This window comes from Rissa tridactyla, chromosome 13, assembly GCF_028500815.1.
Source record: "Rissa tridactyla isolate bRisTri1 chromosome 13, bRisTri1.patW.cur.20221130, whole genome shotgun sequence".
Lineage (NCBI taxonomy): Eukaryota > Metazoa > Chordata > Aves > Charadriiformes > Laridae > Rissa > Rissa tridactyla.
Window position 1 is genome coordinate 7,679,277 of NC_071478.1, and position 13,729 is coordinate 7,693,005.

General features: G+C 39.2%; 1 protein-coding gene across 6 annotated transcripts in view; it reads left to right on the top strand.

Moving 5' to 3' along the window:
* The window catches only part of GLT1D1 (glycosyltransferase 1 domain containing 1), a 62,681-nt gene extending 49,856 nt beyond the window's left edge, over positions 1-12,825 (top strand). For all 6 annotated transcript variants that reach the window (XM_054219596.1, XM_054219597.1, XM_054219594.1 and 3 more), the window contains 2 exons: positions 2,737-2,835; positions 9,714-12,825. In XM_054219596.1, the coding sequence (XP_054075571.1) occupies positions 2,737-2,835; positions 9,714-9,860 (246 nt within the window). In that variant the 3' untranslated portion in view covers positions 9,861-12,825. The remainder of the gene's footprint in view (positions 1-2,736; positions 2,836-9,713) is intronic.
* Positions 12,826-13,729: the final 904 nt, after the last annotated feature.

Sequence of the window (13,729 nt, forward strand, 5' to 3'; positions counted from 1 at the left end):
GCCAGTCCAACAACCTGGCACAGGGCACTCAGGCGCGTATTTGATGATCGCTGTCGATGTGCAGCCCAATGGCACAGTGTCCACTACTCACTGCATCTGCCATGCTCAAATCCAGACTCCTCTCTATGGGGATAGTGGCGCTTCCAACACTGAGTCCTGGGGTGGTTGTGCTGTGTTTTGTGTGTTTTCTTCTTTGATTCTTTCTTTCTTTCTTTTTTTTTTTAATGGTGCTCTTTCCCTTGAATGGACAATCGCTTGTTTGGAAAGAAGCCAGACCTGAAATACTCTTATAGCTTTGTTTTTTGAAAGGAGAACAGCAAGAGGGGTGAGGAAAGGGCCTTAGGCAGGTGGCAGTGACTGTGACACACTTCACTGCCACTATCAAGCTCTTGATTTTCAGTTCAGAAGTTCAAGTAAAATATCTTCATTCCCTGTTTGCTGAATGAGATCAACAGCCAGCAGACTGAACACAGGGCATTTAAGCCTGTCAATAGGAAGGGCTGAAAAAAGAGCTGAATCAGAAATTCTGTCTCTCTCTGAGATGTTGATGCAGCAGCACGTTAGGACGATAGTTGGGTAATTAGAGCCAAAAGGAACTTCCTCGAGCTGTAGACTCAAAACCTGTCAGGCAGAGTGGGCCACCGGTATCTCTCATTTCCTGGGTGAACTTTGAAGTTCTATGAACTTTGCTGTACCAGTAAGTAGATATTGTCATCATATGTTTTTGTAAATCTACTTCTGGCAAACAGATTTCTTTTGTTTAACAGTGAAGTCAGAGCAAATGACAAAATAATTTGTGGATGACCAAAAACTGTATTTCCTCTCACCAAAATGACTTTTTTTTTAATTTAAAAAAAAAGCTGTATCTCAACAACTTTAAACGCTTAGATAAATTCAGAAATCTAGTCTGTAGTTTTTATATTTCCCATTTATTTATTCTGGTTTGTGTTCACTTCATTAATCTATTTGTCTGAATTACCTCCAGCTGACCCAGTCGTTTCAAAGTGGAGAACAAGTTATTTCATTAAGGGTTACTATTATTTTTAGAGCTAACTGCTGCAAAGCAGATGTTTGTGCTAGAAGGACCGTAGAATTTCTATGTCCAGAGTAAATTCATCTGCAGTGGTGATTTAAACAGTGTTTCTCTTGTATATTTTAAGCTACTAAGACATGTTGCTAAATCACAGCAGTCCCTCACTGTTCAAAGCATAACTGGTTCTGTGCATTATCAGCCAGGGTATTTTTGTCTTCAGTTTTGTCCAAACTATAAAAAAACATGGTTTTCTCCTTGGAGTTTTGTTTTCCTGCTATGTAGACTGAAGCAAAATTGCTCCCCATCCGGGAGTGTAATGACAGTAATTAAAAATGCATTCACTCTGAAGTGACAGGGCATCACTGTGAAACACAGTGATGTGAAACATGAAGATTTGGGGGAGTGAATTTCTTTCTCCTGTTTGACACTGTGATAATTGTACAATATCAGGTTTTCTGGTTTTACAGTCAGTGCATCTCAAACCTTCCAAATTCATCAGTAGTAATTGAAGTTTTAGATCAGGATATGCATGAGTAACAGTGTTGAGTGGACAGGGTTTGCACACTAGTTACTTCAAAATTTAAGCTGTATTTTTAAAAGTTGCCAGGTGTTAGGTCTCTTGGAAATGGTTTACTGGCTTTGAACAGATGCTGCACTCTGCTCCTGATTCTGCAGGCAACCTGTCACGCTACCATGTTGAGACACCGCACTTCCTCTCCTTTTTTTATGTATGTACATACATGCACACATATATATACATAGAAATAAATGAATAAATACATCAACAACCAGCCCGTAATTTCTGCGGAATCAAATCCTACTTCTTCAGATGTATTCCTTTGTCTCTGAGGAGTCCCAAACCAATAGCTTTGTAGATAACGTTTTGAAAGCATAATGCGTTCTGAAAGCATAACCTTTTCTCTCCCCTCCTTGGAATAGTTCAGTCAGAAGCTGCATCACTGCATACTTCCCTGCAGCCCCTGAACGCTCAAAGTCCAAGACAGGCTGTAGTAACGGATGTTGAAAGAAAAACTCCTTCCAGAGTCCTGTATGGCCCACAGGAATCAGAACTGAGGAGAAAGAGCCAAGTGGTTTCCATGGCCACCTTCACTGCCACTGAACTGCCCACATCTCTCCAGTTCTGCACATGTTGTAGAAAATCTGAGAAAAGCACGTTTTAATGGAACAATAGAACAGATACTTCTTTGTTGGGGACAACTGGCTTTTTGTGCTATGAACTGATCTTCTCATCTATGCACAATAACAGTAGGAGTTACAATGCCAACCTTTGATCTGAACCTTAATTTTATCCTTTTAAAGCCTGCCATATGTCAGGAGCTTCCAATGGGAAACAAACTGCATACTTTGAGATGGAAAAGAATAAAGAATGAAAACAGCTACCCATTGACTTTCTGGATTGATTGCTTCTGATAGTATGTTCAATATCAGAACATACTGATATTGTTAGTCTAACAATAGACTAACAAAAATATAAACAAAATATTTCAGAGAAGTTCCATATAGGAGATATATCCACAAAGAATACCACTTTATACATGGTATTTTTCAACTAAAAAAATTGTAGAGATGGGAAAGAAGTTTGGTTTGTTGTTTCTGCTTCTCGTCTTAAAATTGTCATCATTAACATCTCAAAATCTCTGAATCCTAATAAACTATTGTTTTCTTTCTCTATATTCCTCTAGGCAATGGATTTAGATATTCCAGTGCTGGCAAGGAACATTCCTGGGAATGCAGCAATAATAAAACATAAGGAAACAGGACTGCTATTTTCAGATCCCCAGGTAAGATCCCCAGAACCTTCCTAAGGCTAGGTTCATTTTCCATTACACGCTTGTGTGTGTCTGGAAACTTGGCTTTTACTCTTGTCAGTTCTTCTGAGATTCTCCTAAAAACCTGGGTGTCAGCCTGCCTTTCTTGAAGCTCTGCTGTTGTCTCACGTTCACTTTGCAGTTCACTAAACTTTTACTAGGTGTCAGCCTTGCTGAATGTTTCTCTGTCTGTGCTGCTTCAGAGCCTGCCATCTGAGTGGGGCTCCCTCCTCAGCAACTTGTCGTGCTTCAGTTGTGAGGGTTCCATACGCGAACCCTGGAAGAGATGCTGTGTGCATGTCCTATTCCCCTTCAAGTACTAACTGAAATATGAACTCATGTTAGGCAAGCAGTAGCTAGCTGAAAGAGAACTATGAAGTTTTAGGTAATACATTATCTACAATTTCTAGCAGTAAGTGTTACTATAAAGCATTATTAGGTCCAAGATATTGCTCGGTCAGAAAATAATTAATGACTAAAATTAAGCAAAGTGTTGCAATGGAGTTTCTGTGAAGATAAGTAAGAGTCGGAAGAGAGGGAACACTACTCATTTTTAAATGCGGGAAATTTTCATTTCAGTATATTTTCCTGCATTATGGCTTTGCTGTTACCTATTCGTACATGTTGTGGAAGATGACTTTCAGACACAGATTCCCTTAGTGGTTTTGTCCAACTCAAGATTAAAAACCCTTTGCTAGAATAGTCCATTTGATAATTTTGCAAATTGAAAATGTATCATCTCGTTTATTTACTTTGAGGAGTGTGTGATTAATGCATCCTATTAAGCTGTGTTTCAGAAAGGTGAATTCTCCGGGTTAGTTTTGGAGGCTTTTTTAATAGAAAAATTCTTGTAGCTCATGGTTTGGGGTTTGTTTTTCTGGCATATTCATTTTTTCCAATGGTTTCTACAAAAAAAATTTGTTAACTTCTGGAATTTATTTTTTCGTGGAAGTATTCCCTCTTCTTGCAATATCCTTTGGAAATGGGGTACTTCCAGGCTAGCAGAGGCTATAAAGCTATTTATAAAATTATTTTAATAAATAATTTTATTTTTATACATATGCTTCTTCAAAACTTCAAGGATATATGATCATGTTGAATACGCAGACTGATGGCTCTCCTGATACCAATTCTGATACATTCTGTAGTTTCCCTCAACATGCTGGTTACATTTGGCTTGGAATTCAAATACATTATTCATACCAGACCCAATTAGTTTCATCATACATCCTTGTAAGAAGCCTCTTCCAAGCATCCTACATTCCAAGTGTTTATTTGGAATCAAATAAGAACAATTCTCTTTTTTTTTTTTTTGAAGATCAATTAAAAATATGCTATATATTTCCTCACTCAGAGGAACGTGCAATTTTAAGCACAGTAGTCCCGTATCAGTGACTCTGTACAAATGGCTAAGGACTTTCTTTTATATCAGAACTAGAGTCACAGGCTGTAAATATGTCTAGAACGCTATAATCTTAGTTCCTATAAAATCCTTTTGCCTGAGCTTCCTTCTCTGCAATGTGCCGAGCCGAACACCAGAACCCCCCTGCTGCTTGTTGCCCCCCTTTTTGCTGTTAGTCTATCTCAGTAGTCCATAGTATTTTTTAAGTGAAGGTGTTAACGTGCATTACCATATTAACTATCGTGCTCCTAGGTGATGTTTGTACTGGAATCACTAACGTTTGTGCAGTTACCCTATCTTAGAAAGGAAAGTAATATCCCTGCTTTCTCTACAAAACAGCAATCCTATCTCATTTAATAAAAGCCCCTTTTATACTTTCACTGGTCTCAAACTATCAAAATTTGCAGATGGGTCAGGAAAATATTTGTTTGCAGGATAATACTCTAATCCCACTGCGGAGTTGTTGAAAAACTTCTTGCAGAGATGAGCTCAGAATGCCAATCGTGGTTTCAAAGATAACGTAACCATTTACTCTTGTTCCTTATCTCCCCAAACCATATCAAATACAGTTTTTAAACCGCTGTACGCAGCCTGTCAGAGGTTGAGACCAAAGAAATGCGATTAAGTTAGTTAGAACACATACAGTTCAAGGTATTCCTTGTATTTTTATTGCTGGTGGAAGGAACATTCTGCCCATGGCACTTTGAATACTGTCTTAGAAGATTCAGTCTGACAATAGCGATGGGAAAACATATGTTCTGGTAAGAAGTTTTCTGGGTTTTTTGTTACTCTGATTACTTTGGCATCTTAAATATCTGGTAAACTATCTTCTGCTGCAACCCCAATTGCATCAGGCTAGTTAGGGAAAATGCATATTTTCCCTATCATACAGGGAGATTAGTATTGTATTTAGGTGCTTGGGAAAGTCTGTCTCTGTCATGAAGAATCTGGGCCACCAAAGATTTTTTAAGAAAATATCAAAGAAATTTTTATTGCTAAGTTTAGTGGATCCCATCTGGTTGTGATGATACAGACTGCATCATAGGTCAAGAGTAGAAAGCATTGCCCATTTTCAAGTTGTTACTGATCTGGGGAGGGGAAGTTTTACAGTATGGTTAGCTTAGATATGAGGAATTGTGTCTGGTCTGTGGACTGTCTTATCTTTTGAAAGCTAAATTAGAGGGATATGAATTGACCATTACACAATGAGAATCATTTTAAATTGTGACTGCTCTTGGTTTTCTTCTTTTATTCTTGCTGAAAGTGAGCTTTTGTGACTTGCAGGAAAGTAGGAAATTTTGTGTGTAGTTGTAGCCATCGTTAACCACGCGCACATAGGCTGAGGCTTCATGACTGGAAGTAGAGAAAGTTCTGCCAATCACTGAAGGCAATGCTCAGATGGAAACAGTTAATGTAAAAGTGAAAGCTATGAAACGGTTTGTCCTTGATACTACATCATCTGTGCACATTACTTTTAAATCATGGTTCGATCCTGCCACGACTTGAATTTGCAAGTTTATGGAATATCTGACACTGAGTTAATGGGACCTGAAAGAAAAAAATGACAAGCGAGAGATAAGAATAGCCAGCAGCTTTTGGGCAATAAATAACGCAAAACCACGTTAAAAGGGAAGACACAAAATGTTACTCAGCATCCTAAGTTCCAAAATTATATGTTCAGCATCTCTAAAGGCTCACAGAAGGAGCTAAATAAACAGAAGGAGGTAAATAAACTTCAAAGCCAGTAAGAGAGGGGCCAAGCACAGAGTTTGAGAGTGAGCGGGACCTGGAAAGAATACTGGTAGCAGAGACAACTGCTGAAGAGGTAAGAGAGAAGCGCAGCTCAGCTGAGTACAGAGCAATACGCTGAAGGTACCTACTTTGGTCTCCTCTGCCAAACACAGGTCAACGCCATTTCTACCAGGGCTTCAAGCTGGAATATAGCTGAAGTTTTTAGACCTATGAACCTTCACACTGAATAGACCAATTTGCAGGTTTTGGCAGTGCCAGCAATCACTGTTTATACTCCCCTAGAAATACTGGCCCATTGCCCCATGAAGTACACAGATGTGCCAGCTAACTTCGAGCTTTGCCTGCCACTAGGTAGATCTGTTGCCATTCTAAATAGACATCTGTCGTTTGCCTTCCCTGGGGCGATTCTCTGTTGTTTAAGAATCATGTACTTTTATCTGCTGAAGCTGATATGAAACGGTTTAATTGCAGACTTACTTTCGTTATATAAATAATATATTAACCATGCATCTTATTTTCATTATGCGTGAGCTGTGACACCGGTGTAGTTCTTGTGGTGATTGAAGGAATATTCGTTCTTTTTACTCAGTGCACTCATTTTCTAGCTTTATCTCCCAGATACCTGTATTTCTGGATCTCTGAAAAATATTATACAGAATTTCTTTTAGGTACTAGATAGCGAAGCTGACATTTTCTTTAAAGATGATTGGTTAATTTACCAGGAGAAAAATGTATTATGTATGTTGCTGTTGAAAAATGCCTGAGTTTGAAGTGAAGTACTACCCATAAAAAGGGCGTGTGTTAATATCAGTTCTGGATGTACATAAGATGATCTTCTCCCCTGTTTTTTTCTGGGTTGTGGCTAACTACTGAGGTTCAGCTTTTACACTGTGTTTTTTCTGTCACATGTATAGTAATTATACCCATTTCTGTATGTGAATAAATGGCTTATTAGAAACATGTATGCCCCCCCAAGTAGTAAGTTAGCACCTCCTTAATTTTGGCTGCTGAAGTGCATACCCTTACGTTTCATAATTGAAAAGTAATTTGTGAATTTTGCCACTCTTTCACCAAAAGTGAAGCTTACTTCACATCTACAACAAAATATGCGAGTGCACAAATACTTACAGCATAACAACTGATAAAGGGACACATTAGCAACCATAAGTAGTTTGTATATCGTAGGCTTCTAGAAAAGAAAAATGTAATGCTCGATTTTCTGAAAGAGCTCTGTGTTCTGAATGTCTGCATCCTGCAAGCCCGTGCTTCAGACTTACCACAAAACTACAACTGAAATGCAAGTCGGTTGTAGTTAAGGGAGACACCTGAAAAAATGAAGTTATTGCTATCTAAAGCTGAGCATCGAAAAACTGAAAACAAGCTAAGCCAGCTGCTCACAGGGTATGAAGCAAAACCCAGATAAGTCATAGTGAATCTTCCCATTGGCTTCCAGTCAGATTGCAAGTGACTTGTAGGTGGTCACATTTGATTAGTAGAAGAAGCAGGGATAAAGCTGAGAAGTCCTTATTCTCCATCTCCTGGTATTTTTCCATTTGCTGTTTCTCCCTCCTGCAGTTTCTCAACTTTTATGCTTTGGACTCAGTTTGGCATTTTCCTGAAATTATCCCCAGCATTAAGTATTGTAACTGTGCATAAGGATCTCATTTCGTCTATCATTTACATGTTTCCAAGTTTTTGTCCTCATATCCACATTTTAAAAGAATGCTAATAGGACTACCTGTCAGGAAATGTTACATTGCTGCTTCTGTTCTTAGGTAATTTACATAAATTATTTTTAAACATTACTTTAAATAAAATCCTCCACAGGAGCATACAATTAAAGTTGGAATGTAGTTCAGTGTGAACAGTGTTTATTACTGTGATTATCCAGGCAATTGGATGAAGCCAGCATAAGTCACGTAAGACCTTCCCACCTTCCCTGTTCTTTATTCCTGGCAGATATGGAGGAAGGAGAAGAACATGTCTCTAAAGTTGTAGTATCTGTATCTGCAGCGTCTGATAGACGCGGCCTGGGGGGAGTACTCTCTAGCCCAGCCTCACCTATCTTCTTTAGGGACTCTCTGACAAGCAGTCAGATGACACCTACACGTCCTTCGGACCACATGGGTTCCAAGTAAGGAACTGAAGACACAAGTTAAATTAGCAGGTACCTGAACGCAAGGTAGCTGTGGATGGAAAGCAGGCGGGATACAAAGCATGTGGCCCTCATGGCTATGCCAGAGGCCACTCTTTCAGTGCCATGTGGACAGAGTGAAGATTACAAGCATTACTGATTTTTATGTAAAATAAGAGGTTACTGCTAATACACATGCATGAAAATCATCTTGTTCTATTGCCTAGTTACAAACCTTTCCAACAGAACTGATGTGCATTTCTGACGATTTAAATTTCATGGCAGTGATGCATATATTGATAGTTTGTCTTGTCAGTGAGAGTCAAAGGAGTGATTATAACATGTACAATGTGATTTCACATATCAGTGTTTCCCAGGGGTCACGTTAGAGTTATGTATTATGCATAGCCATCACTTGCATTACAACAGCAACATTGAGTCTGTGGTAACCAAGGATTTTATATCTGTGTGTATTTATATATGCTGCGTACTTAGGCTCTTAAGTATAGTTTGCTAGTTAACCCAGTGCTGATATGAACTCTGGTCTTATTTATGATATTTCCTTTCATAACTGACAGATTGTGTAAATAATGTATCGCCTTCTCCCATCCTTCTTGTCCCCCATGTCCCCATGCAGTGATTTTCACTACCAGTTTTGTAGTAACGCATTATCTTAGTTTTCCATTGACACAATAGCTATCTGCTTTTTTGAGCTGAACCAAGACATTATTTTGCAAAGATCTGAACACACTTGTAATCAAGCTGAAGTATTGAAAGTCGTCTCTTGATAGAAAATTAGACCAGCTGCTCAGAATAGGTTAGTTCAGACATCAAATCTCCTTTCACATGTTTGAAGTTCACAATTTCTCTTCCAAAGAACTAAATTAGAGTGGCAGAGGAGCCGGCAAAGGAATAGTTGTACTCTGTGAGGTCCAGTATTTTGCCCAGCAAATTTAAAGGAAATTCATCTATGGCTTTTTTGCAGAGCTTGTTGTAGCTGTAACTGCCCAGATGCAACTGCCCTGGCCAAGCTTGTTGCTGCATGCGTGCTCTTATCTGTGTACCGTGACTATATTTATGTAGTGAGTTTTTTTAGTCTTACCATAAAATTAACTAAAGCTGTCACAGTAGCAATGAGATAAAAGTTTAGCTGAGCTGAGATCAAACATCTGATGTCAGTTTTCCTCCATGCAGGAGACCAGGAGAATTATTTAATTTATAAACAGCCTGGTTTTCTAACACTTGGGTAGGCAAACAGGTTTTGTGTCATTAAATGTGTTGCTTATATTTGTCTTAACACTCTTGGGATTGTCTTTGATTTTAAATGTCTTTGTTGGTGGGCTGCGTAAAATAATATATAAAATAATATATAAAATAATTATTTATTGATCATTGTTTATAAATAAACTATGGTACTTGACCTTGAAAAATGACTTTGAACAGCGTCATATATTGGCTCACAGTTGAAGTGCTTTACCAAAATCAAGATACGGGTACAAGCTATTTCAGTATCATTAGAACTTCAAGGAACTTCTAATTTATTCTTTTCTTTATCTTTTTTAGGAGTTTGTTGTGCTGTCCAAGAGTTTGATGAATGACCCCATTATGGAAAGAGAAATTGTAACAATGGCCAAAGACTACGTGAAGAACCATCATTCATGGGAAAGTGAAAGAAAAGCCTATCAGGATCTTGTCCTAAGACTCCAGTGAATCGCAACACTACGGTTGATACCCAGCAGTCTGTGTAGAGCACCTTAATGATGGATATGTAATTAGATTTGGGTTTCTCTTGGTTTCTTTTTAGAAGAGATAGTAAGACACGTGTTATTATTCTATTCAAACACACCAATATCACAGGACTTGGCTGCTACTTCAAACTGTCAAATTTATCTAATTCACTACACTGTCTCTAGTGTACCAGTTCATCTCAGGCCGGTATCATTTTGTAGGATCACATAGGAGAAAAATACTCCTTGAGCAGACACAAAATTTTTGTTGTTGTAAGGCCTCAAGGGGAGGATGATTTCTTGTACACAGTGGAGCAATTCACCACATAGAGCTTACATCAAATGATCATGTTGCATCCTCACCAAACTACAGTAGCGGTTTTCTTTCCAATTATACCAATCTGAATGTATTCCGGTCCATGTGACACACAGGTATATGTTCATAAAGCCAAGATTAATTACGTAAACAGAGTATAACATTATTAAGTTGAAAGCTTTCTAAAGACTCAAAGATCAACCTATCTGTTGACTGCAAAATGATCGGGGGCCAAAAAGCAAACGCAGTGTTGGTACTTGGGGAAAGTGAGGAGTATAGGGCATGTTTTGTACTGCCCTCGAGGTACCCAGATTGCTTTCTGAGCAGCTGATATGGCTGAACTGTCCTATGCCAGCTTTTTCTCTTGGGTCCTGGGACTAGAGCAGGAAGGTCGGCACAGCACCTGGCAGCCGTACATGGCTTCACGTTCCAGAGCTGCAGGGTGCTGCCCGCAGCGGCAAGACGTGCTTGCAGACAGAGACGCTTTGTTACATAAACTACCTCTTCGTTTGCCACTTTCTTTGGTACCTCTGTGATTTACTTATTTACTAAAAGATTTATGAGAGTTGTAAAAAGGGATTGGGGGGGGGAGGTATTTTCAATTTACTATGTATTTTGGTACTATTCATTCTCGTTTGTGGCTTTCAGGATATATTGTAATATACGGCAGGAGGGTATTTTGAAGTGAGACTTATGTGTGCTTGATGTCCATACTAATAATTCCTGCCAGCCCAGTGATTATGAACATATCTTTGAATCAATAATTGGTCATCAAAGGCCTTACATTTATAGAAGAAAAAAAAGGTCATATTTTTAACTACTTGTTATTAGGAAAATCTGTTTGCTTTGTATAGGCTTGATCCTGCCCCAGTGAGAACCAGTGAGATGGTTTCTATTGATTGGAATGGCTGTTGTGTCAGACTTTTCTGTGTAATAATGAAGTTCACTGTGTATTTTAAGCTTCCCTCTTTATTTTTGATGTTTTGCAACTGTTGGGACAGTAAACAAGAAAGTAATTTGAATGTCGTATATTGACTTCTCCAAAATTTTCCCCCCTTTTATTGTAACAGGCTTCTGCTCCGCATTGCCTTCGATAACACAGTCCTCAAGGGCAAAACTGTCCTAATTTGAAATCCAAGAATTGCTGCACTCCCTGTTGAGCACGTTTTTCCTAATTATTTCCGGCATGTTCTTTGACGTTCTGGGATGTAAGTACAACTCTGCTAGTTCTCAGCGTACAAGCCACCAGCCGATATCTACCACTGCCCAGTTTCTAAATCTGCAACGTAATCGGACTGTTGGGTTTTCCCTGCTGTCTCAGGAGGAGCCATAGTTCTTTGGCCATCTCCATTACCAGTGAGGCCTCTCGGGGGATTGCGGCGTCTCTTTTGGCCACAGCAAGCTCTATACTACAGGAAGAACCCCTACGCCGTGGATTTTCAGCACGGCATACGTGGTGTGGGACCTTTATAGGCAAAAGGGGAAAAAAAGACCATTTATAGTTAAGTGAGCCAACTGCAGGGAGTCCTGTTCCTTTCAAAACATCTCACAGATCTCTGCCGGTGTATCCCTGATAATCTGCTTGTTTGGCTTTGATCCTTAGCCATTCCCCTACCCCGCTTCCTATAGTACTGGTTGTCTTCTGAGAAATACAGGTTATTAAACACAAATAAACAAATACATAATGTGGGATAGACATTGAAGCATTGAGCTAATGGTAAATGATTAGTAATAATAACAATTAGATAGCTTTTTCTAAAGCGTGATATATTTACTACCAAGCTATAAGCAACTAAATACATTGACCTGGAATTTGCAGTATTTCCAGCAAAACAAAACATGTTCAAGTGAGAAATTCTGCTACACCCTCAGAATGTAATTAACATACGATTTTTCAGGCTGTATTTAATCTATAAATATGAAATCTGCATCTGGGAAACAGCATGCTCATTTGCATGTGATAACAATACCAGAAGCACAAACAACCCTTCTGCAATATATGCATTAAGGAAAAAAAAAAAAAAGGAAAACAACCAAAACAGCGGTGAGATCAGCCCTCAGGAGCGTTTTACAGTCATCAAACGAGGCAGCGTTCATCAATCAAGGGCATTCAGCTTTGATATCATTTATCACATGGGCTTGTGTTCTGCAACATGAAGCCTGTCTATTAAGGCTAAAAGGTTGGAGCAACAACTGGTAGGGAATCTCTTCATAATAAATTGCTATTGAATTTATATTTTAAATTTCATCCAGTCTTATGTTCCAGGTCCATAAATATTCAATGAGTCTTGTAAGTCCTTGTAAAGAAAATATTAGACCCATGCAAGCAATTTTAGGTATAATTATCTTTCAAGCAACTTCACTCAAATGGTTTTACATTTAAGACTGATCCTTTTGTTGTCCTGCAGCCCTAATTATAGTATTTATCTTCCCCCTTCAAAGCCCCATTTCTTATCCTAGCAGCTTTTTAAGCAAGCACACCTCAATGAGATACAGATACAGCTCCAAAAATAGCACTTGTTCTGTTCGCAGGAAAAACCTGCATTGTGCATTTACCCCGCGGCTAATTCTGTATTTCAAGACCTTGAAATGTACTGTTAATTAATCCAATTACATGCATTTTATTTTGCAATTAATTCTGCCATTGAATCCACAGGAACTGAATGAAAGCAGTGGACCTATACAATGGGTACTACTATGCTGTTTCCTTTCTTGGCACGAGTACTTCGGACACGGAGACAATTTGGTAGTGTGTGGCAAAACCCGGCTCGAGCCTGTGGTGTGTGGAATGAGAGCTTCCTGAATTAGGATTTTATTTTAATTAGCCCTAGAGCATACATACTCCAATTTTTAGAGTTAGTTTCTACATTCCTGTTACAGACTTAACCAGTGTATGCCCTAAGAACACTGATAGTGAGTTACGTCTTCCCATTTTTGTCTGCTCACAGGCAAAACCTTACTGTTGGCTTAAGCCAGTGAGAATTTGCCAGCTCCCACCTCCGCAGTCTTGGCTCTGCTGTTCTCCCCGGGGAGTGGAGCCCACGCTGCACTGCCCTCCGCTCCTCCCGCCGGAGACAGCGTCAATGGGCAACTGCTCCTACCCCTCACGTGGGTCTGGGTAGGAAGCAAGGGGGGGGTCTTCGCTTCCTCGAGCGAGCACAGAATTCATCAGATTCCTGTCCTTTGCCAATAGCGCGATCACCAGCTGGCGCTGAACCCCGGCCTTTGGAAAACGGATTGTACTGATCTGAACTAGCTTATCTTACCAAGAACCAGAGCGCCTTAGAGGTGGACTATACAACATGCACGGAGGAAAATAATGTGGTCTGATAGAACTGGGGAAAGGATTTGTATATATATCTCTAAGGATTTAAAGAAAACAAAAGTTCAGTTTTTCTCTTTGGATTTATCACAGCTCATTTTACAAATATTTAGAGTATTTTAGACTTCAGAAATCATGAATGAAACAAAAAGCAGCAGCAGAAGGATCCAGCGTATGACTATATATATCTGAAGGGACTTAGCTCCAAAAATAA